This window comes from Lepidochelys olivacea, assembly GCF_965140295.1.
Source record: "Lepidochelys olivacea isolate rLepOli2 genome assembly, chromosome: 20".
NCBI lineage: Eukaryota > Metazoa > Chordata > Testudines > Cheloniidae > Lepidochelys > Lepidochelys olivacea.
Genome location: NC_140430.1, coordinates 3,044,506 through 3,068,500, shown reverse-complemented (window position 1 = coordinate 3,068,500; position 23,995 = coordinate 3,044,506). Strand labels below are relative to the sequence as shown.

The following is a 23,995-nucleotide window of genomic DNA, read 5'->3' as shown; positions in this document are numbered from 1 at the left end:
TTGTGGGCGCTCCGGAGCAAAGATCAGTTACTGCAATGGAACATTATGGGCAACGCTCCCTGCTCTAAATCTCCGGGGTTTTCGGGGTGCAAGCTAGCGTCCCGGTGCTCAGAGTCTGGGCGGTTAGCATCAGGGAGGAAGAGGCTTTGTCCCCTGGGCTTCTCTCCCAGCAGAGCTTGCAGTGGGCTCCTTGCAGCCAGCTCGTCTTGCCAGCTCAAACAAACCCCTCTTGTACTGGCATCAAATTAGCCACTCAGCAGAGCAATAGCCCGGGGTCTGCTGGCTTTTCCTGGGGCTGATTCCCCTGGCGACCTTGGCCGGGTCACACAATGGGTTTTTGGCCCCGTTTCCCCAGCTGTAAAGCAGGGCTCGTAAAACCTCATCTCACCGGGCTGCTAAGGAGGAACTGATCTTCTGTGGCAGCTCTCGGGGTTTATGGCTAGGGTGGTGGCTGGGCCCTAAATGCCCTGGTGCATCTCATGCTCTCTACCTGTGGCCAGGCCCGTGGGGCGGTGGATCTCCGCCTGGCGCCGTGGGCCGTGCAAGGCGCCCCGGTCTGATCTTGCGGCGTGCGTCTCCAGCTGCGTGCGTCAGACACCCTGTTGGCTCGTGCTGGAGGGTGGCAGAAGAATTAACAGGCCGGCTTGGTGGTGAAATGGGTCCAGCCCCCCTTCTGGGGCTAGCCCAGGGCCTCCTGCCCCATGCAGCTGTTCTGCTGGCCTGGGTACACTGAATCCTGCCTCAGCGCGGGGGGGACGGACTCGGTGGCTTCTCGTGGGTTCCCCTCGTAGGTCCCTCCCAGCCCTACATCTCTGTGATGCACAGGGCGTCTTTCCGCGGGGCCCACCCCCAGTGGCTGTTCTCTGGAGCGTGTCCACGCGTGCCCGGGCTGGGGCCACGAGCCACATGCACACCTGCTGCATTACAGGGTGCGGGGCAGTGCTGGAGTGAGTGGAGATGCAGCGGGGGGGTGGGGGGTAGTGTGGGGGGTTGGGCACAGGGCTGGGAGTTGGGGGGAGACCTGGCTTCAATTCCTAGCTCTGCCTGGGTGACCTTGACCAAGTCACTGACTCTCTCTGCCTCGGTTTCCCCAGCTGTAAAACTTGCCTTGGTTTCCCCAGCTATGAGGTGGGAAGACTCGCCCTGCCTTGGTCTCGTCAGGCTGCGAGCATTTTGGGGCAGGCGCTGTGTCTCACTGTGCATTTGTACAGCTCCTTGCGCGCTGGGGCAGCGAGCTTGGCGGAGGTGCTTCCGTAATGCACCTAATAAAGAACAGGAGAGTCCAGCTGTGCCGGAGGCTGCCCCGCCTCGCAGCCTGGGGGAGGAAGTGGGTGGGGTGAGGACGGCGAGGGGGGTGGAGGCAGGGTGGCCCTGCCTCAGAGCGCCACATACCATGGACAGCTCCCTCTGAGCCAGGGCTGGGCTGGGCTGGGTGGCACAGCTGGCTCCGTTCTGCCAAGCAACCCGCAGAACCGGCCCGACTTGCCGAGGTGCCAGCCACGCGGTGTCAGCAGGGAGGTGAGTACAGCTCCGGCTGGCTTTGCCCAACACCTTCGTCCCTTCCCCACCCTCTGCCAGCCTGCCTGGCGGCTCGCTGGCCCCTGGCGGGTGGCAAAGCCCCAGCCATAGGGTGGCTTCCGGGAGGGCGTCCTCTCTGCATCCCTCCCCCCAGCTGCAGGAAATCCCCCTGCCCTCGCTGGCCACAGCTTCCAAGGGCGGCGACAAACCTTCTTTTCCTCCCCAGGCTTCCTGGGGAAACGGAGGGGGGGCCCTGCCGCCGGGTGTGCTGATGGTGTCGTGGTGCGGAGGCATTGTACCCCATTCTGCCCTAACGGGGGGACCCCACTGTGATGGCAGAGGGGTCCTGCTCGGGGAAGAACCGGAGGCTGTCCTTGGTTATTTGCATTGAGACTGAACTTCCTCCTAAAACCCTTGGCTGAGCGTGAAAACAGACAAAGGGAAGATGGGTCTGGCTTCTGAGCCCCCTCCCTTCCCCTGTACCCCCCCCCCCAAACACACGCAGGCCTCGGAAACGGCCTTCCCCCCCACCCCCGGCTTTGAACCCGCTTTCTTCGCTCGCTGGGGGCCGAGATGAACTTTCTCCAGCAGGCCTGATAAGAGCCCCTGCGGTTTATGGCTCCGGGGCAGAGTCCGGGGCAGGCTGTAAATCGAAGGTGAAGGTTGGCTTGTATTTAAAAAACAAGCCCCTGTATAAAAGACGGGAAGGGTTTAAAATAGGAGCTGGTGAGGCAGGACAGAGCAGACAGCTGCTGCTGCAGGCCCGGGGCCGTCAGGTGGAGCCCAGGGTCGCGGGCGCGGAGCTGCGCCAGGATCCTGCTGCTAATAATATTTGCCGTCGCTCCTGACCTCCGCCCCAGCCCCCAGGGCTGCGTTTGCCCCCTGGTCAAAGCAGGGATCCCTCCGCGGCCCCGCTGGGGTGGAAGCTGGCTCGCCTGACTGGCCGTGGGCCCCCATCCTCAAAACCATTTTACGCTTCTAACTTCCACGGGACAAGCAGGAGGCTCTGGGGGTTGCCAGGGGTTGTGGAGGCAGAAACCGGGGGCCGCTCGGTTGCCTCTCCCCTCTTTGCCACTTCACCGCAGGGGGCGCAGCTGGGCCAGCGGGGTTCAGGGCCGACCCCGTGTGGCTGGCAGCGGGAGCTGCTGAGAGCTGGGGTGCCCGGCTGGGAGCAGAGCACCCTGTAACCTCCCCCTCCAAGCGGTGGGGCTGGGACACCCTGCAGCCCAGGCCCCGAGCGGGCACAGTGCTGGGCCCAGAGAAGGGCTAGCAGGGCTGGGGAGTGCAGCTCGGCCGGCGGGCAGTGAAGCCTTAGATCGTCCCCCATGAGCAGGGACCAGCCAGCGCTGGCCGAGGGGGGCTGGGGCTTCCCTTCTAAGGGAGGAGTCTCCTCTCGCTCAATGGCTATGCCATGGCCATACCCGGGGGGGGGGGTGTGGAAGAATCAGGACCCCTGGGTTCTGTTCACGTGGGACTGACTGTCCCCCTGGCCCTAAGGCGGGGGTGCTGGCAGCTGTGGGGCACCCTCAACCTGCCCCTCCCCTTACAGCCATATGGCTGTGCCGACAGATCCCCAGGGCATGCGGCTCCTGGCAGGCGGCTCTGGGGGCTGCTTTGGAGGGATAGGGTGGGGGCAGGGAGCAGAGCCGGGGACAGAGCGTGTCAGGGGGGCGCTGGAGGGGAGGGGAGAACAGGGCCTGTGCAAGCCAGGAGATGGCCCAGCCAGTTCCTCCTCTCCCCAGCTGGCATCCTGCTCCAGCTGGCTTCCTGTCTTGACTCACTCCTTTCCTGGCTCCGGCATTAACCCCTCCGGCACTGGGCCCACCTGCTGCGACGGGATCTCGCCCTTTCATGGGGACCTCGCTTGTTTCTGAGCCCTTGGGGTTTGTCCCCGCACCCACCGGCCTCCTCCTGCTCCTGCTGCGGCTTTTCCCTCGGGGCCTGGTGCTGGGGTCCCCAGCCCTGGAAGCCCCTGAGATCTCAGCTTGTCTTCTCATGCTCAAAGAACAAACCAGTTCCACATCTGTCCGCTGCACAATCAACAGCTGGGGAATGTGGGGTACCAAGGGGCAGCGGGGATGACACAGAGAACCCAGGTGTCCTGCATCCTAATTTCCTGCTTGACCCACTCACCTCCCCATGCCAAGCAGGGAACCCAGATGTCCTGACTCCCAGGCCCTTGCTCGAAATACCCAGTTCTAGGCACACCCCTGGGTCCTGCCACCCAGCATCCCTGTTCTAACCACTGGGCCCTCCCCCCTCCCCTTTCCATCTGGCTGTGCTAGATTGGGGGGTCTAGTGATGCCCAGACCCTCACACTGCTGCTCCCTTGGGAGCCCCTGGAGGCAGCTCAGCAAGAGGCCCATCGTTCAGGACCTGCTGCCGACGGGACGGTGCAGCCCTGCTGCTGGCGAAGGGGCACCTGGCTGCCTGGCCAAGCCCAGCCGACATAAATGAGCCAGTTACGCAAACACAAGACTCCCTTCTCCTCTCAGCTGCAGAGTGGGAATAGGATCTAGGCTGTCTGGCTCCCAGGCCTCCGTACCCTATTCTAACCCACCAGGCCCCCATCCCTTCCCAGAGCCAGGGATAGAACCCAGGAGTCCTGCCTCCCTGCCCCACCCTGTGCTCTAACCCACTAAGCCTGACTCCCTTCCCAGAGCCAGGGGAAGAACCCAGGAGTCCTGGCTCCCAGGCCCCCCTGTCAGAGGCAACGTGTGTGTGTGGGGCGGGGGGGGTCACATGCCCCACCCCAGATTTCTGCCGGGGTTTGCCAGCTGGGCCCCCTCCCTGGGCAGCAGCAAACAGCTGAGAGCTGCAAGGAGGGGCTGCTGAGGGTGAGGGGGGATGTGCCTGGGGGGAGTGTGACTCAAGCTATGTGGGGGGGAAGGGGACAAACTTTTAAATTGTGCCCCCCCCAACTATCAGCAGGTACCAGTCCTCTCTGCCCCCTGTGCTCTAACCACTAGACCCCCACTCCCTTCCCCGAGCCAGGGATAGAACCCAGGAGTCCTGGCTCTCAGCCCCCCCTACTCTAACCACTAGACCCAACTCCTGTCCCAGAGCCCGGGATAGAACCCAGGAGTCCTGCCTCCCCGCCCTAACCACTAGACCCACTCCCTTCCCCGAGCCCAGGATAGAACCCAGGAGTCGTGGCTCCCCGTCCCCCTGCTCTAACCACTAGACCCAGGGACCTGGGCTCTCCTAGATGGATTGAGACAGGGGCAGAGGCTGCCATTCACTAGCTATGATGTGAGCCGCGGCTGATCCTTAAATCGGGGGTGGGGGGGCGTGTCCCCCTGCTCAATCCGTGGGGCGCACTGCACCCCTTTTGCAGGGCTAAGTCCCTGGGCAGCAGGGACCCCTCCGCTCACTGCTCTCCCCTCCGCCCGTCTTCCCCTCCAGCGGCTGCCTCCCCACTGCCCGCTGGGGCCATGGAAGCCAATCTGCCCCTGCTGGACACCACCGGGGTGGGGGACCTGGTGCTGCTGGACCCCCTGTCAGAGGAGTCGCTGCTGCAGAACCTCAAGGAGCGGTTCGGGCACCAGGAGATTTACGTAGGTGTCGGAGGCTGCGCGGGGGGGGCGGGGGAGCAATGGGGCCGATCGGGGGCTCCTCCCCGCCCCAGGTGCCTGGAGACGGAGCTCTTGGGATACCGCCCCATGGGGAAGGATTGGTGCACGCCTGGCCCGGGTCCGGTCCCGTATGGCAGACTGCCGGGCACCCGGCTCGCTCCCCGGCATGCTCCTGCATCCCGGATCTTCCCTTCTTTTCCTCCCTGGTGTGCTCAGCCCAGGCCCCGCACGCTTCGCGCTCTCCCCCGCACGCTCACGGCCTCTGCGTTCCCTCCCCAGACGTACATCGGGAACGTGGTGATCTCCGTGAACCCATACCAGCCCCTGCCCATCTACTCCCCGCAGACGGTGGAGGAATACCGCAACTGCAACTTCTTCGCCGTCAAGCCGCACATGTGAGTGGGCCGGGCGGAGGCTGGCGGGGGCCATCGCTAAGCGAGGGGGGCGAACTGGGGAGTCAGGGAATGGGGCTCGGGGTCATTCCCCTCTACGGGGCGGCAGCTCTGATCTAGCCCCAGTGCGGGGACTGGCTGGCTCAGGGGGCAGGGAAGGAGGCATGGGGCCTTTCCCCTCTAGGGGGTGTCATGGAGTCCCCGGGCGATGCTCTGGGACGGCTCCCTACGAAGCCAGGCAGGACTCTGGGGAAGTCTCCTCCCTGGGAGCAGCCTGTCTGCAGGACACACAGCTCCCCCGGCTCCACCTTCCTGGGTCTGACCCCAGAGCATTCAGCCTCCTCTGCCCCTCCGTGCGCTTCCCACAGCGAGTCTGCCCAGGCGGGGTCCTGGGGGAGCCAGAGGGTCCTGCCCCCCAACTCCGCAGTCAGACGGGACTCTCAGCCAGCCAGGAAACCAGAAGGTTTATTAGACGACAGGAACATGGTCTAACACAGAGCTTGTAGGTGCAGAGACCAGGACCCCTCAGTCAGGTCCGTCTTGGGGGGCAGTGAGCCAGACAACCCCGTCTGCCCTTCACTCCATGTCCCAGCCAGCCCCAAACTGAAACTCCCTCCAGCCCCTCCTCCTCTGGGCTTTGTCCCTTTCCCGGGCCAGGAGGTCACCGGATTCTTTTGTTCTCCAACCCTTCAGCTCTCACCTTGCAGGGGGGAAGGGCCCAGGCCATCAGTGGCCAGGAGACAGAGTGTCGCCATTTATGGACCTTGGCCCTTTGCTCTGCAAAAATCACACCCCCTTATCCCACCATCTAGAGACTTAAGAAATGCTGAGGGGAAACTGAGGCACCCCTACAGTATTCAGAGGAAACATTAAGAACAGTCCCACTTCGTCACAGGGGGCACCAGCTCTGATCTAGCCCTAGTGCGGGGACTGGCTGGCTCAGGAAGGGGGGGAATGGGGCACGGGGTCTGTCCCCTCTCGGGAGCACCGGCTCAGATCTGGCCCCAGGTTGGCAGTGACTCAAAACCCTACAAGCCGTGGTGGCTGGTGTGGCGCGAATCAGAGTCTTAAGCCGGTTCCCGGAGCTGGCAGCAAGGGCGGGTTCCCGGCCCGTCCTGTCCCAGGGTGGACGACGAGTCCATAAAGGGCTTATGTATAATTGAGTCAAACCTGGGGGTGCGCAGGGTCCCTGACTCCGCTTCAGCGCAGCTCGCAGGAGTGTTTGCTTGGGGGGCAGAGGGTAGGAACAAGCATTGTGTGATATGGTGCCCCTCATTCCTGACCCACAGCCCCCTGCTAGCCCAGCCGAGACCCCCAAGGCCGGGCCTCCAGCCAGGCTTCTGGGCTGGGGAGTGGGGAGCCCTGGCCGGGGGGGCGGGATCTGTCCCCTTCTAACCCCTCTCCCTTTACCCCCACCCACCCCCTCCTTATAGCTACGCGATCGCTGACGATGCCTATCACTCCCTGCGGGACCGCGACAAGGACCAGTGCATCCTGATCACGGGCGAGAGTGGCGCGGGCAAGACAGGTGAGGCGGGGACGCCCGCCCCCAGCCGAGCCTGGGGTTGTGGGGGCTAGGGATGGCGGGCGAACCCCTCGGGGTCGTCAGCCGAGTCATTCCCATGGGGGAAGTCATGCGGGGGTCCGTGACGGAGTCACCCCCCGTTCTGTGCAGCCAGGAGCCTGACGGGACCCAATGGCCGGGCTGTTGCTTGTCCCCGCAGAGGCCAGCAAGCAGGTGATGTCCTACGTGGCCGCCGTGTGTGGCAAGGGTGAGGAGGTGAACCAGGTGAAGGAGCAGCTGCTGCAGTCCAACCCGGTGCTGGAAGGTGGGTGCCCCCTGGCCCTGAGAAGAGCCCCTAGTTCCCCCGCCGGGGCTTGGCCAGTTCGTGCCCCGGCCCCTGGCCCAGGAGGTGTCAGAGGCCATGGGGCTCCCAGGTGTTCCCCCTGCCGGGGCCTGGCCGATTCGTGCCCCGGTCCCCGGCCCGGGGGGTGTCAGAGGCCATGGGGCTCCCAGGTGTTCCCCCTGCCGGGGCCTGGCCGATTCGTGCCCCGGCCCCCGGCCCAGGAGGTGTCAGAGGCCATGGGGCTCCCAGGTGTTCTCCCCGCCGGGGCCTGGCCGATTCGTGCCCCGGTCCCCGGCCCAGGAGGTGTCAGAGGCCACGGGGCTCCCAGGTGTTCTCCCCGCCGGGAGCCTGACCCGAGCTGGCTCTGCCCCAAGTTCGTCTGACCCTCCCTCCATACCAGCCTCGAACCCTGGCTGTGCCCCACAATGGGGAGCCCCCCGCGCTCTGCCCGTGGCACGTCCCCCACACCTGCTCCACCCTAGAGGGGCTGCCCTACCGCAGGTGAGGGGTGGGGGGAATCCCACGAAAGGTACAAATAATGATCCCGCCCCACCCCCCCGTTCTCATTGCAGCCTTCGGTAACGCCAAGACCATCCGCAATGACAACTCCTCCAGATTCGTGAGTGGTTCTGCCTCCAGCCCCCCACTCCCCCTCGACTCCTGTCCCCCCAGAGTCTCCCTCCCCCACCCTCACGACTCCTGTCCCCATCCCCCACAACTAATGTCCCCCCCCGCTTCCCCCTCCCCTGCCCTCCCGACTCCTGTCCCCCTCCCCACGACTCCTGTCCCCCCAGTTTCCCCCTCCCCTACCTTCGTGACTCATGTCCCTCCAATGCCACCCTGCCCTGCGACTCCCATCCCCCCAACATTCCCCTCCCCCACCCTCGCGACCCCCCGTCCTGTCCTGCCCCCTGACTCGTCCATCTCTGCCTCTCCCAGGGCAAGTACATGGACGTGGAGTTTGACTTCAAGGGCGAGCCCCTGGGCGGTGTCATCAGCAACTGTAAGTGCCCCGAGCCCCCCGCGGGCCCGTGGGCAGGGGCCGGGCCAGGACCGGGGCCAGCAGCTCCGTGCAGGCCCGGCTGGAGAGGAGTGTGCGGGCAGCGTGCCCTCCAACCTGTGCCAGGGGAGTGCAGCGCGCCGGGACCCGGCAGGCACTGGGTTAAGGCCGGAGCGGGACCGTGGGGCCTCTGGGGCGGGGGGGGGGGTCCCAGCTGCTTCCACCCCTTAGCCGGAACTTCGGCTTCCTGCGGGGAGCAGGGCCACAGATCCGTTCCCAGCGCGGCACAATGGAACAATAGGGGCTGGACCCCCGCCCAGTACCCCTCCCCGAGCACCCGGCTCCCCGCCCCCTCCAGCACCAACTGGGGCCCAGAGTCTGCGCCCCCCCCCCAGTGACCCCCGGGGCACTGATTCTCCCCCCCCACCCCAGCAGCCTCCTGGGGACTGATCCCCTTGGCGGCGTTGTGGGTGACCCTAACGCTGAGCCGGGGCTCCCCCGTGTCTCCCCTCCGCTCTCCCTGCTGCAGACCTGCTGGAGAAATCCCGCGTCGTGAGACACGTCAAAGGGGAGAGGAATTTCCACATCTTCTACCAGCTCCTGGCCGGGGGATCTGACCAGCTCCTGAGTAAAGCTGGGCCCTGGGCTGGGGGACGGGGTTTTGGGGCTGTGTCGGGGGATGGGGTTTGGGCAGCGCCCCCACTGGGCTGGGGGCCGGAGGCAGGGTTTGGGGCCCATCGCCGCAACCCGGGCAGGGCCCCGGGGGGACCCAGGCGAGTGCCAGTTGCGGGGGACCCGGGCGGGAGGCTGCTCCTGGCTGAGCCGCAGCCTGTCCCCTCTCGCAGGGGCGCTGAAGCTGGAGCGGGACTGCAGGCGCTATGGATACCTGGGCCAGGAGGACCGCAGCCTGCCGGGCGTGGACGACGCGGCCAACTTCCGAGCCATTCAGGTCCAGCCTCGGGGCGGGAGGCGGGTGAATCAGCCTGCCCGGGTAAAATGGGACCCCCTGAACTTGCCCCCCAAATCCCTACACTGCACCCGTCACGGGGCCCCAGGCCCGGTGCTCGGCACCTGCCCCAGATGAAGCTGCCCAGGACTCTGGGGCGGGGTCTCCCCCCGGGGCAAGGAACCAGCTCGGTCACCCCGTGTGCTCCCTGCAGCAAGTCCCCCCCCGGGGGAGCCTGACACCCCCCCAAAGGGCCCTGCCCCCCACCCGCAGCCGGCAGTGACTCCCAGCCAGTGGACGACCGACGGGTTGCTAGTCGCCGGGGACCCAGCGTAGGACGGAGCTGGTTAGCACCCACCAGGGACTCTCCCCCGAGTCCCAACCCCGGAGGAGGACCCCTTCCAGCTGCCCAGCCGCAGTGTTCCCCCCCTGCCCCCCGCCCCCCCACTCTGGGCTTTGTCTCTTTCCCGGGCCAGCAGGTCACCTGGTCTCTAGCTGATCCTCGCAGAGGAGGGGCCTGGCTGCCACTTGCCACCCTTGCCAGGCTGCAGAGTGTCGGCCATTCTCTGCAGCCCGTTGGCCGTCACACCTGCCCCTTAGGGGTCACTGTGAGGACACGCCCTTATCCTACACCGCCTAGATACTTGAGTAACACAGAGGGGAAACTGAGGCACACACACAGTATTCAGACAAAACATTAAGAACATTCCCACTTCGTCACCGCCCCCAAACTCAGGTCCCCAAACCTGCACCCCAAACTCTGCACCCCCAAACCTGCACCCCACACTCAGACCCCCAAACTCTGCACTCCTCTGTCTCCCTGGCAGGAAGCCATGAAGGTCATCGGCTTCTCGCCAGCCGAGGTGCGGGCGCTGCTGGAGGTGACGGCCGTGGTGCTCAAGCTGGGGAACGTGCAGCTGGACAGCCAGTTCCAGGCCAGCGGGATGGAGTCCTCCAGCATCCAGGACACACGAGGTCAGGCGGGGGCCCGCGGTGGGACAGGACCCCTGCCCTCGGCCCAGGCACCCGGTTGGCACCGTTAGCCCAGAATTGGCTCCCCAGTCACCCCTCCCAAGGCCCCCTCCCCTGGGTTTCACCCACCCCCTCCCTGATCCCATGACGGTCTCGCCTCCTGCCCCCCAGCCGCCCCCCACCCTCGGCGGCATTCCCCGTGGAGCTAACCAGGCCTCTCCCCATGCAGCCGTGCGGGAGATCTGCGAGCTGATCCGCCTGCCGGAGCACGTCCTGGAGCAGGCCCTGTGCTCCCGCACCGTGGAGGCCAAGCAGGAGAAGGTGGTGACGGCTCTGAGCGTGGCCCAGGTGAGCGAGGGGACGGGGCTGGAGGCCCAGAGCCAGACCCCTTCCCTTTGCCGCGCTAGGTGTGTGCAGACATCTCCATCAGCCCCCTGAACCCTGCACCCCTGCATCTCCTCCCAGCGCCCCCCAGGTCTCAACAGGCGTCGCACCCCATTAGCGGTGGGGCTGAGCCACGTTCGCGCCCCCCCGTTCCCCCCCCAGCGACCGGCCTCCTCTTGCCAGGGCTGTCCCAGGCTCGGGGCTTTTCTGGCTCAGTCCCACGGCCGCAGGAGCTCCCTGGTGTCCAGCAGGGCCTGGATGGGGCCGGTGCCGAGACGTGAAGTTTCTTGTCTGAGCCTCCCTTGCTCAGCTCCCTGGCTTGGGGCTGAAATCACCAGCTCAGGAGCAGGTTCTTCCCCCCCTGAGCGGGGCTGGCCCACGTGGGCCCAGCCCCAGGGTCCCTCTGAGCCGCCCTGCGTAGCCGCCAGCCTCCAGCCCCTTTGCCTCTGCTCCTAGGGCTGCTATGGGCGGGATGCCCTGGCGAAGAACATCTACAACCGGCTCTTCAACTGGCTGGTGACCCGCATCAATGAGAGCATCAAGGTGGGTGCGCTGGAGACGCCAGCCCCAGGTGGGGCTCGAACCCCTCTGTCATGGAGTCCCCGGGCGATGCTCCCTACGAAGCCAGGCAGGACTCTGGGGGAGCCTCCTTTCCCCAGGGGAAGCGTCCTATCTCCAGGGCAAGAAGCTCACACAGCTTCCTCCTTCCTGGGTCTGATCTCGGAGCATTCAGCATCCTCTGCCCCTCCGTGCGCTTCCCACAGCGAGTCCGCCCAGGCGGGGTCCTGGGGCAGCCAGAGCGTCCTGCCCCCCAACTCCGCAGTCAGACGGGACCTTTAGCCAGCCAGTAAAAAAACAAAGTTTATTAGATGACAGGAACATGGTCTAACACAGAGCTTGCAGGTGCAGAGAACGGGACCCCCTCAGCTGGGTCCATTTTGGGGGGCAGTGAGCCAGACAACCACGTCTGCCCTTCACTCCATGTCTCCAGCCAGCCCCAAACTGAAACTCTCTCCAGCCCCCCCTCCTCTGGGCTTTGTTCCTTTCCCGGGCCAGGAGGTCACCGGATTCCTTTGTTCTCCAACCCATTAGCTCTCACCTTGCAGGGGGGAAGGGCCCAGGCCATCAGTTGGCAGGAAACAGGGTGTCGGCCGTTCTCTGTGTCCAGACCCCTGCACACACCTGCCCTCTAGGGCTCTGCAATGATCATACACCCTTATCCCACCACCTAGATACTTAAGAACTGCCTAGGGGAAACTGAGGCACCCCCACACTATTCAGAGGAAACATTAAGAACAGTCCCACTTCGTCACATCCGCCCCACCTAGATACTTAAGAAATGCATAGGGGAAACTGAGGCACCCACACAGTATTCAGAGAAAACATTAAGAACATTCTCACTTTGTCACACCCTCGGAGCGGGAGCCCCCCGGCCAAGGTGCGGGAGCTGCTGTGTGTAGCCTGGCCAGCGGGGGGCTGGGGGGCTCCCTTCACCGCTGGACAGAGGCTATTGAATCCCCTGCTCTCATCCTCGCTGTCTCCCAGGGCCCCCCCCCTTCCACCTCCCTGTCCTCCCATCTGCCGGCTTCTCCCCCACACCTTGCCCTCACCCTGAGTCCTGCCCCCCTCCCGGGGCTTTGCTGGAGCTCTTGTGCTGAACCATCCAACGGCGCCCCCCGCCCCCCCCCCACGATCCCTGCCCCGTCCCTGGAGCCCAGGCTGGGCCCTCGGGACGTGGCGAGTCCATGGGTAACGAGCCCCCCTGTTTGCCCAGGTGGACTCGAGCGAGCGGAGGAAGGTGATGGGAGTTCTGGACATTTACGGCTTCGAGATTTTCCAGGTTAGTGCTGGGTATGGCAGGCCGCTCGGCTTCCCCTGTGCAGGGCAGCGGGCAACTGGGGAGCCTAGGGTGGGGATAGCAGGGGCTGCGGGTCGAGAGCGAGGGGCACCGCAGAGCTGGGGGGAAAGCCCAGGGCTGGGCTAGCAGTGGGCTAAGGGGGGCTGCAGGTCGGGAGTCAGGGGCACCGCAGAGCTGGGGGGAAAGCCCAAGGCTGGGCTAGTGGGGGGCTGCAGATTGGGATTGAGGGGCCCTGCAGAGCTGGGGGCGGGGTGGTAAACTTGCCATACTCCCGGCTTCCTGGGTGCGGCACCCTCCTGCCTAGAGCAGCAGCCCCGGGGGGGAGCAGGGAACGTGGCCCCGAACCCTCGTCCCACGGGCCCTTCTGCCTTCTCCTTCTCGCCTAGAAAAACAGCTTCGAACAGTTCGTCATCAACTACTGCAACGAGAAGCTGCAGCAGGCCTTCATCCTATTGACGCTGAAGGAGGAGCAGGAGGAATACGTGCGGGAGGTATCGGGGGCCCTGGGAAGCCGCCGGGTGGGCCCCATTGCCTGTAGTTCCCCTGCCGATACGACCCCCCTCGCCCAGCGCAGCGCTCCGATGGCCCCCCAGCGAACGGCACGCGGCCGACGGGCGACTGTTGGCACTGAAGTTACAGGCCTTTAGCCAGGGCAGTAAACAGCCTCAGCTGTCAGGAGAGGGGGGGGGGGTTGGAAATGACGTATCTCCCCCCCCCCGCCGCCTCTGCGCCCCGGGTGTCCACAAGCTGCTCCAGCCACCCCACCCAGCAGCTGCCGGCAGCCTGGCCCCCAGCCCCCGCGGCCGGATTTGGCTGCACCCTAACAGGAAGGTTGGGAATAAACACGTGCAAAGCCCCGGGGCTCCGGACGTCCTGGTCCCCAGATCCCGCCGGAGCCCGAAGCCGGGGGCGGGGCTGGAAGCCCCGAGTGAGAACTGCGGCCGGTGGGGTGATGGGCAGAGGCAGGCGGTGCGTGGTGACCGCGGGGCCCGGCACGGTCACGGGGCCGGAGCAATGGGTCAGACAGATGCAGCCGCGGCTGCTTTGTTGGGTTCAGTTCCTGGCCCAGGGCCACCCCGTGGCATCCCTGCGAACCGGCCCTGTCCTGCTTCCTGCTCCTGGCGTCAACTCCGCCTGCTGGGGGTTTAAAAATCCCGCGCGGGCCTCTCTTGGCTCGGCCCCTCGACTTTCTCCAGACTGGGCCGGGAGCTCGGACTCCAGCTCCCCCACCCCCCGGCCTCTGGTGTGAGGCTCCCAGGCTCCCGCCGGTGCACCCCAGCCCCCACACCCAAATCCAGCTGGGCTTTGCAGCCTGGACTGGAAGTGGGGGGTTTAGCCAGTGAAATCCTGTGGGCGCCCCGGGCCGTCCCCCGTCAGCTGGACAGGCCTTTGCTGGTCTTCCCAGCTGGTGCCGCTGCCAGCCGGGTCAGGGTCCGACGGCCGCTCTCCTCCCCAGGGCATCCAGTGGACACCGGTGGACTTTTTTGACAACAGCATCATCTGCAGCTTGATTGAGGACGTGAGTTGCTGGTTGAGCGCCGGCCGGTGGGGATGGGACCAGCTCTTGGTGGGAGGGGGCCTGCGGGCGGGGGCTCCCCACCCCTGGCCAGAGGAGCCAGGAGAAAACATGGGCACCACTTACCGGCCCTAAGCAGGGGCCAGGCCCAGTCCCTGCCAAGGGGGCGGTTCGCCCCCTCAGCCTTTTCCCTGTATCGCCGGCACCTGCCCCCGCACACGTGGGCGACCTGGACCAGGGGCTGGTTTGGCACAATTGACCTTTTCTGTACTGGAAAGTAATAGCAGGGGGCTGCGGGTCAGGAGCAACGGGCACCGGCAGAGCTGGGGGTTGGGGGAGGCCAGGGCTGGGCTAGCAGGGGCTGTGGGTCGGGAGCGAGGGGCACCAGCAGAGCTGGGGGGGGTGGGGGAGCCCAGGGCTGGGAGCGCAGGGGGCTGCGGGTCGGGAATGCGGGGCACCGCGGAGCTGGGGGGGGCCCAGGGCTGGGCTAGCAGGGGGCTGCGGGTCGGGAGTGCGGGGCACCGCGGAGCTGGGGGGGGCCCAGGGCTGGGCTAGCAGGGGGCTGCGGGTCGGGAGTGCGGGGCACCGCGGAGCTGGGGGGGGCCCAGGGCTGGGCTAGCAGGGGGCTGCGGGTCGGGAGTGCGGGGCACCGCGGAGCTGGGTGGGGGGGGCCCAGGGCTGGGCTAGCAGGGGGCTGCGGGTCTGGAGTGCAGGGCACCGCGGAGCTGGGGGGGGCCCAGGGCTGGGCTAGCAGGGGGCTGCGGGTCAGGAGTGCGGGGCACCGCGGAGCTGGGGGGGTGCCCAGGGCTGGGCTAGCAGGGGGCTGCGGGTCGGGAGTGCGGGGCACCGGCAGAGCTGGGTGGGGGGAGCCCAGGGCTGGGCTAGCAGGGGGCTGCGGGTCGGGAGTGCGGGGCACCGCGGAGCTGGGGGGGGCCCAGGGCTGGGCTAGCAGGGGGCTGCGGGTCGGGAGTGAGGGGCACCGCAGAGCTGGGGGGCGTGGGGGAGCCCAGGGCTGGGAGCGCAGGGGGCTGCGGGTCGGGAATGCGGGGCGCCGCGGAGCTGGGGGGGGCCCAGGGCTGGGCTAGCAGGGGGCTGCGGGTCGGGAGTGTGGGGCGCTGCGGACCCGGCTGGCCCCAGGTCCGTGACCCGCCGGCTCTGCGCAGAGCAAGGTCGGGATCCTGGCCATGCTGGACGAGGAATGCCTGCGTCCCGGCCTGGTGACGGAGGAGACCTTCCTGGCCAAGCTGAGCCAGGTGTTTGCCAGCCACAAGCACTACGAGAGCAGAGCCACGCAGAACGCCCGGCACGTCACGGACGCCAGCCTGGCTGGGCCCTGCTTCCGCGTGCACCACTACGCCGGCAAGGTGAGGGGGGCACCCTCCAAACTCCCAGCATGCACTGCCCGGCGTGGGGGGGCCTTTGTGGGCTCCAGTGGTTAGACAAGGGAGCTCTGGGAGGGGAGTGGGGTCCAGGGGTTAGAGCAGGGCGGGCTGGGAGCCAGGACTCCTGGCTTCTGTCCCTGGCTCTGTCAGGGGAGTGGGGTCCAGGGGTTAGAGCAGGGGGGGCTGGGAGCCAGGACTCCTGGGTTCTGTCCCTGTTTCAGGGAGGGGAGTGGGGTCCAGGGGTTAGAGCAGGGCGGGCTGGGAGCCAGGACTCCTGGGTTCTGTCCCTGGCTCTGTCAGGGGAGTGGGGTCCAGGGGTTAGAGCAGGGGTGGCGGGGGCGGGCTGGGAGCCAGGACTCCTGGGTTCTGTCCCTGGCTCAGGGAGGGCAGTGGGGTCCAGGGGTTAGAGCAGGGGTGGCGGGGGCGGGCTGGGAGCCAGGACTCCTGGGTTCTGTCCCTGGCTCAGGGAGGGCAGTGGGGTCCAGGGGTTAGAGCAGGTAAGCCGTGAGCGGGCTGGGAGCCAGGACTCTCTACCTCGGGGTCCCTTCCACCTCCCAGCCCTGGGGAGTCAGGGGCGCCCCTTTCAGTGATGCTGTGGGTCCATCCCCCCGCAGGTGACCTACAACGTGTCGGGGTTCGTGGAGAAGAACAACGACCTGCTGTTCCGCGACCTCTCGCAGGCCATGTGGAAAGCTCAGCACGAGCTGTTGCGCTCCCTCTTCCCTGAGGGGGACCCCCAGAAAACCTCCCTCCGGCGCCCCCCCACCGCGGGCTCCCAGTTCAAGGCCTCGGTCGCCACGCTCATGAAGAACCTCTACTCCAAGAACCCCAACTACATCAGGTGGCCAGGGATGGGGCTCCCACAGGAAAGGGTGGGAGCAGGGCTACAGCTCAGCGCCTGCCGCTTTCAAACCCAGGCACTATGGGAGAATCTCCCTGGCTGTGAGCAGTGTAGGGGCTCTGACACACAGTGGAGTGAGGAAGAAACTCCCCAGCTATGAGCAGTGTAGGGGCTTTGACACACAGCGGAGAGAGGGGAGAAACTCCCCAGCTATGAGCAGCGTAGGGGCTCTGACACACAGTGGAGTGAGGGGAGAAATTCCCCAGTTATGAGCCACGTAGGGGCTCTGACACACAGCAGAACGAGGGAAGAAACTCCCCAGCTATGAGCAGTGTAGGGGCTCTGACATAAAGTGGAGTGAGGGTAGAAACTCCCCAGCTATGAGCAGTATAGGGGCTTTGACACACAGCAGACAGAGGGGAGAAATTCCCTGGCTCGCAGCAGTGATGGGGCTTTGACATACACTGGCATGTGGGGAGATTCTCCCTGGGCTGTGAGCAGTGCAGGGGCTTTGACACACAGTGGAGCCCTCTCTAACCTCATCCCCTCTCCGGCCCAGGTGCATCAAACCCAACGACAACAAAGAGCCCGGCGTGTTCACGGACGGGCTGGTGCAGATGCAGGTCCGGTACCTGGGGCTACTGGAGAACGTGCGGGTGCGGCGGGCCGGCTACGCCTACCGGCAGGGCTATGAGCCATGCCTGGAGCGCTACAAGATGCTCTGCAAGCAGACCTGGCCCAAGTGGAAGGGCGGTGCCAGGTAGGGGGGGTGAGGAGCACGGGGGGGATTGTGGGGGCTGGGAGCACCCTGCTGGGTGGGGAGCAGCCTGGGAGGGGAGCTGGATGTGCCCCCTGGGGGGATGCTGAGAAGGGGAGCGCTGGGGGGTGGGGAGATGTCAGCCCCACGCAGGGAGGGTTGGGGGGGCTGGAGGTATCAGAGGTGCCGGCAGTGCCCGGGCGGGGGGGAGGCTGTAGCACCAACTGGCTGAGCCCCATGGCGCTGCCCCCCCTCTTGCTCGTCACCACCCTGGCCCTGGCCCCCCCTGCCTGCCCCACCCCTACTCCTGCAGTGGGGTGGCTTCCTGGGGGCCACCTCTTCCCCCTGGGAGTTTTCTGCAGGGGGTGGGGGGCGCGGACCAGGAGCCTGAGCCCCGTCTTTGGCGCAGGGACGGCGTCCAGGCCCTGCTGACCGACCTGCGCGTCCCCCCGGGGGAGCTGGCCTATGGGCACACCAAGATCTTCATCCGCACCCCACGCACCGTGAGTCCCTGCCGGGCTGGGGTGGGGGGAGGAGAATGGGCTAATCTGAGACGGAGGGGGGAGGTTTGCTTGGGAACACCCCCGCTGTGGGGGGGGAGCAGTGGGGGCGCGGGTCCAGCTGCCAATGCCGAGTCCTGCCCCCTTGCCCGGGAAGCTGTGGGGCATCCCTGGCCCTTCCAGCTGGCGTCCCGAGAGAGAGGGCGGCGGTCCTGGGCTGCCAGGGGCGACTGGCCTGGGGGCTGAGCTGTGGGGCGTCTAGGGTTGGAGGTGGGGCGGGGGCGGACCCTGAGTTCCAGCCCCGCTGAGATCAGACGCCGGGGAAAGGTCCCTGCCGACCCCTTTCGTCGCTGGGGTGTCCGTGCGCGGCCTCCCGCCGCAGGCAGCTCCTGAAGGGTTAACGTGCTTTGGGGGGGGCCGTCCTGGCTCCCCAGCCTGGCTTTGACCCTCCTGCTGTCCCCCCCCAGCTGTTCGACCTGGAGGACAGGCGCCGGCTGCGCGTGGCTCAACTGGCCTCGCTGATCCAGGCCACCTACCGCGGCTGGAAGTGCCGTACTCACTACCAACAGATGCGCAAGAGCCAGATCGTCATCTCGGCCTGGTTCCGGGGACAAGCGGTAACCCCGTCCCCCCCCATCCCCTCCCACTTCTCCTCAGCCCCGGGGGGGGCCTTACTTTGGCTGCTCTCCCACCCGCTCTGGATCGGGGCCCCTCCCTGACCCGGGCGGGACTTCGCTCAGGCTAACCCCACTTCCCGAGTGAAACCGCGGGGCATTTCTTAGGTGTGTTACCTGGCTGGGATCGGGGCCCCATTGCTGTACGGAGGGAGGGTCGCGGGCCAGGCCCTGCCCCACAGCGCTCGGCCTACACAGACAAGGGACGGAGGATCGTCCCCTTGCCCAAAGTCTGCGCTGAGCCAAGAAGAGGACCCAGGTGTCCGGGATCCCCACCTTAGCTGCAAGACCGTCCTGCCCCTTAAATCCTCCGTTCGGACGCAGGGCTGCTCTGGGCCGGCACCGGGGTGTGTGCAAACCCACCAGGACGGGACCCGGGGGAAAGGTCTTCAGGGCCCCCAGTGCCCGGCTGCGAGAAGCCGTGCCCGGCCCTCGCTGGCATCTCAGCCTAGTTCCCTGCCCCGCCCGCCGTCGCCCGTTGCACACCCAGACTTTCCCCTTTGCAGCAAAAGAAGCGGTACGGGCAGATGAAGAGTTCGGCGCTGCTGATCCAGGCCTACGTCCGGGGATGGAAGGTGAGAGGGCAGTGCCTCTTGGAGAGCCCCCCCAACCAGTGTCTCTCCGGGCCGGCAGCCCACGCGGGGCCTGCAGACGCACATGGGGGATGAGCCGTCGGGATGAGCCCAGCGGGCAGCGGGCATCTGGCCGGCGTGAGGGAGGCACCGATATTTGGCCCAGCGTGGTGGAAACCTTCGCCGGGGATCTTTGCAGGACGGCTAGGCGGGCCGAGTGGGACGGGGTGCTCGGCGCTGCTGGGGAGCCTGGGGTGGGGGGGGTGCGGGCCTGAGGGAGGGGGGCGGCAGATTGGTCCCAGAGTCCCGGTAAGAGGCCGGCTGGACCCCAGGGGAGCTGTGATTCTGGGGGGCACCGCCTCGCTGGAGCACATCGCCCCCTACAGGACCCTGGCCTGTGCCCCGCCCGAGTCGCTCCTCCCGGGGCCGGGCTCTGGTGCATCGGAGTCTCTCGGTCTGTCTCTCCGTGTCCGTCTGTCCTTCCTCCTCCTCCTCCTCCTCCTCAGGGCTCCGGCGGGGCTCTGATCTCTCGCCCTTTCCTCTCCGCAGTCTCGCAGGCTCCTGCGGGAGCTGAAGCACCAGAAACGCTGCAGCCAGGCCTCGGCCACCATTTCCGCCTACTGGAAAGGGTACAAGGTAACCGCAGCCCAGGTGCCGGCCCGGCGCCCCCGTGGGGCCTCTGTGCCATGGCTTCCGGTCAGCCTTTGCCCACGTCCACCCCGCTGTCGCTGTCGTGCCCCAGCTGCCCGCTTGGGGGCGCTGCCGGCGGCCGGGGAGCCGTTGGGCACCCAGTGCCCAGTCTAACGCGTGCTTGACCCGTGACTTGATCCCAGGCCGAACGCCCACAACTTTCCCTGCCGGCTGGTTCTCCTGCACCTGCCTCTCTCGCGCTGTCCCCGGACTGTCCTGTCTTTCCGCCCTGGCCCTCTGTCGGGTTGGGGGCAGCTCGTCTTCTCTGCTCCCTGCCCTGCTCCAGAGCCCGGTCACGGCTGGGAACGGGGCTCTCCGGCGATGGCCGGCCCAGCCCGGGGTCTGGGGCAGCCAGGGAGGGAGCGCGGTGGGATGGTTGCCCAGCGGGCTAGTCCAGGAGAAAAGCAAGTGGGGTTAGCCAGGAGAGAGGTGGGTTCCCTCCGTCGCCCAGCTGTCTCACGCCCCGGCCCACCATGGGGCTGCTCACGGGGGTGCCTCCCTTTGCAGACGCGGAAGGAATACAAGAAATATTTCCGCTCTGGGGCGTCCACCACCCTGGCCAATTTCATCTACAGGAGACTGGTGAGTCGGGGCCTGCCCAGGGCTGAGGGAATGGACAACGGGCTGCAAATCTTCAAAGGGGGCGCTGAACCGCTTAAGGGATTGGGACTAGGACATGGGCCCTTTCCCTTCTAGGGGGCGCCGGCTCCAATCCGGCCCGAGGGCAGGGGACTGGATGGCTCCAGGGGGCGGGAAATGGGGCATGGGGTCTGTCCCCTCTAGGGGGCGTCAGCTCCGATCTGGCCCTAGGACAGGGACTGGATGGCTCCGGGGGGTGGGGGCGGGAATGGGACCCGGGGACTTTCCCAGTTGGGTTTTTAAAATGTCGAATTGTCTAAAATCAAAGCCTCCAGAACCATTTTCAAACCTCTAGAACAGGCCCCCTGGGGCGATCTAGCTCCCAGGTTTGAATCTAACCCATTTGAAAGCAGCCCCACTCTAGGACCTCGTCGGTTTCCCTCTAGACGGTTCTGCATTTTCACCCCCTGTGTTTTCTGCTCTCCGTCGCCCAAAGGTGCAAAAGTTTTTCCTGGGGCTGCAGACCAACCTTCCCCCCATGGTCGTGACAGATCGCAGCTGGCCCGCCGCCCCCTACAAGTTCCTGGCAAACACCAACGAGGAACTGAAGAAAATATTCTGCCTCTGGAAGGTCTGAGGCTACGCACGGCTCATGTCAGAGGAGAGGCCAAACCCCGGTCCTGGCTGCTTATCCCATGGCTGTCACCGTGGGGAGAGGGTCTGACCCCCTGATTCCCCAGCAGAGCTACGTCCTGCCTCCCGCAATTCCCTCCTTGCACTTCAGCGGGAGGCACTTTTCTGATCTTCCCCTCCTAACCATGAGGCAGCTGTTCATCAGCTGCCATGTCCACCCCAGAGGCGGCTGCATCTCAGTGCTGGGGAAGTGAATCCTGTGCAGTAGCTGGTACCAACAGCTAGCGTGTCCCATCCTAGAGATGGCTGCATTGCAGTGCTGGGTGACCAGTCCCCATTCAGCAAAGTTCCCCCTCCCGCTCCAGAGCTGGCTGCATGCCTGTCCCTCAGCTGCCATGTCCCAATTCCAGAGGTGGCTGCATTTTAGTGGCAGGCAAAGCAACCTCTGTAGTTCCACTCTCCGCCCTGCCTCCCTCTGGGTTTTCTTGGTGCACCTGCCCAGTGCGTCATAAATAACAACGGCCCGTCAGCCCCTCGCTGCTCCTGGCCGGGGAGCTGCCCGCTGTGATTCCCCGCAGCTGTCTCCCTGCGTGCCTTGTGCTCGTTATTCACCTCCCCTAGGGTCCTGGTGGGCGCCCCCCACCCTTTGCCCTCTCTGCAGGCGGGATCTGGGTTCCGGTCCTGACCCGGCTTCCTCCTCCCCTCGGCAGGGTAAGAAGTACCGGGACCAGCTGACTCCGCAGAGGAAAGCTCTCCTGCAGGACAAGCTGTGTGCCAGTGAGCTCTTCAAAGACAAGAAGACCCTGTACGCCAAGAGGTTAGCATGGGGTGGGGGGGTCAGTCCTCCAGTGCAGGGCTCCCAATCCCAGAGTCGGGGTGGGGCAGCAGGACTCCAGCTCGTGATTTAAAGCGAGGGGTTGGGGGAGGGGGGGCAGCCGGGCGGCTCATGGGTCCCGCTTGGTCTCTTCCAGCCTCCAGCAGTCGTTCCAGGGCGAGTACCTGGGTCTCCGGAAGAACCCCAAGTACCGGGCGCTCCACACCGCGGCCGAGGGCAAACTGGTTCTGGCCGACACTGTGCGAAAAGTCAACCGGGCCAACGGCAAGGTAGGGTGGCCCCTCCCCGCCCCGGGCCGAAGGGCCCATGCACAGAGCCTCCCTGGGGGAACCAGCCTCCCCTTGGTCTCTGCTAGGAGCTTGCCCCAAGCCCCTGGCTTCCTGCTGTCTCCTCCGCCGGCCGGCTGCAGTGAGGTCTCCCCAGCACGGCCCTCTGCTGCCCCCCAACCTGCTCTGTGGGTCGCCCCGGTGTCCCCAGGCCCAGCTGGTCCCCGTCCCCCTCTCTGGGCAGGGGATAATAAATCCTCGCTCTTAGCTAGCGCTTTTCATCCAGAGATCTCCAAGCGTGCCCCAAAGGAGGTCAGTATAGTCATCCCTCTTTTATAGGGGGGAAACTGAGGCACTGAGCGGGGCAGTGACTTGCCCGAGGTTACCCCGGCCAGAGCTGGGAACAGAGCCCAGGTCACCTGTGTGCCCATCCTGGGCGCTCCTCTCTAGGCCACGCTGCTTGGGATCGGGCCCCGACGGGCCGTGCAGTGCACCCGAGCCGAGCGCCCTGTGTTGAGGCCTCCCGGGACTTGGTGTCTTGGCCCCTTTGGGGTTTACCGAGGTGCAGATTGGGGTGTGACGGCCCTCCCCCCCGAGTGTCTGGCAGCCCCTACCTGCCCTCACCCTCCTGCCGGCTCCTTTGCAGACGGTTCCCCGGCTCTTCCTGCTCACCAAGAATCACATCATCCTGGCCGACCCCAAGGCCGCTCAGCCCAAAACCGTGGTCAGCCTGAGCGACATCCGGAGCGTCTCGGTCACCCGCTTCTCCGACGGCTTCTTCGTCTTGCACCTCAATGAGGTACGGCCCCGGGGCCGGGGGGAGACGGGGCACAAGGGGCCCTGTAGGTAAAGGGCCAGCACTCGCGGCTGCCCGGGACTCTTTCAAACCCACACATGCTCCCAGCTGGGGCATGCTGGGGAAGTGTAACCAGCTTCCCCCACGGGATCTTGGGAAAGGATTTTCCGGGGGGGGGGGGGCGGCTGTGCATGACCCCCCCCTTCCCACCAGTCCCCCTGGGTGCTCCCAAGGTTGTGTGGAGCAGTGCTGGAAAACTCTGTGATGCATTCCCAGAAGGCATTGCGGCTCGGGTGGGAGGTGGCCGGAGACCCCTGCCTCCCCGTACCAGCGAGCTAAAATGGGGGGGGCGTCCCTCTGTTTGCTCCCCCCCCTTAGACCTCCACAGTGGGAACCAAGGGGGACTTCCTCCTCGTCAGCGACCACCTGATCGAGCTCGTCACCAAGCTCCACCAGACGCTGCTGGAGACCACCGCCAAGACGCTCAACCTCCGAGTGGCTGATGAGTAAGGGCAGGGATTGGCCAGAACAGTGGGGGGGTGGAGCCTGAGCGGGGTGGGGCAGGGGAAAAGGAGGCTTCTGATTGGGCCGATGGGCATGACTGTCACCTACCCTAGGCGCGTGACGGTCTCTGTCGCCCTCTGGTGGCTTGCCTGGAAGGGGATAAGAGTCTATTACCGCTGCTGGCTGAGGGACCCAATCCTCTAGCTCCAGTGGTTTGGAGGTTCGTGCTTCTAGCGCGATCTGGGCGTGGATTCAAATCCCGCTGTCAGCCCAAGAGGGTCACGGCCAGGGTCTCAGCCCAGATCTGCGATGGCCTGGGCAGGCCGGGCTCTGAGCCGCAGCTGTGGCAGCCCGGCACGGCTTGCAGCTCCGGCTTTTTCCCCAGCAGGGGGTGGCATGTTGGGCGTCCTTGGGGGGAAGGGCGGGGTGGGACCGCGCCAGGGACCGGGGCAGGATCCTGCCGCTGATCTCAGAGCACCCGGGGGTCCGTGCAGGTTCTCCACGCAGTTCAGCAAGGGCAGCATCGCCATCCGGATCGTGGAGACGGCTGAGAAGAACCACACAGCGCCCGTCTGCAAAAAGAAAGGCAGCCACAAGATGGAGGTCCTGGTCCACTGAAGCGCCAGGGTGCCTACGGGGCAGGGACGGCTGGGAAGCCGCGATGCCAGCAGATGAGAACCTGATGCTCGAGGACCCATGACAGGGCGAGATCCCGCCCAGCTGGGGGCACGGACCTTTCTCTTTCCGCTCTGATCTCTGCCAGTCTCTCGGCAAACCCAGGCAGCCTGAGGCCAGGGTCATACCCGGCTGCTGAGAGCCCTTCCCTGTCCAGGCCGCGGAGTGGGGCTGCGGGGGAATCACCTTCACTCCAGGCCGGCTCCCTGCTCTCTGGTGGGGATCGGCGCAAATAGCATTAAATATCGGAGCAAGTCGGCTGGGTTCTGCCACCGTTATGTGT

At 65.9% G+C, this 23,995-nt stretch overlaps 1 protein-coding gene across 4 annotated transcripts; it reads left to right on the top strand.

Moving 5' to 3' along the window:
- Positions 1-1,391: 1,391 nt before the first annotated feature.
- MYO1A (myosin IA) lies at positions 1,392-23,969 on the top strand. 4 transcript variants are annotated; one of them, XM_084610151.1, is made up of 29 exons: positions 1,392-1,518; positions 4,924-5,075; positions 5,373-5,488; positions 6,919-7,013; positions 7,210-7,314; positions 7,905-7,951; positions 8,272-8,335; positions 8,862-8,960; positions 9,178-9,281; positions 10,106-10,253; positions 10,480-10,598; positions 11,091-11,177; positions 12,409-12,474; positions 12,879-12,983; positions 13,949-14,011; positions 15,172-15,372; positions 16,005-16,231; positions 16,791-16,991; positions 17,398-17,491; positions 17,956-18,105; positions 18,669-18,737; positions 19,284-19,370; positions 19,932-20,006; positions 20,500-20,634; positions 21,347-21,453; positions 21,608-21,740; positions 22,384-22,536; positions 22,912-23,039; positions 23,532-23,969. In XM_084610151.1, the coding sequence occupies exons 2-29, from the start codon at positions 4,953-4,955 to the stop codon at positions 23,653-23,655; spliced, it is 3,225 nt and encodes a 1,074-aa protein (XP_084466277.1). In that variant the 5' UTR covers positions 1,392-1,518; positions 4,924-4,952; the 3' UTR covers positions 23,656-23,969. The 4 variants fall into 4 exon arrangements, with proteins under 4 accessions (XP_084466277.1, XP_084466276.1, XP_084466279.1 ...); XM_084610150.1 differs by having other exon boundaries at positions 9,178-9,323; XM_084610153.1 differs by lacking the exon at positions 19,284-19,370.
- Positions 23,970-23,995: the final 26 nt, after the last annotated feature.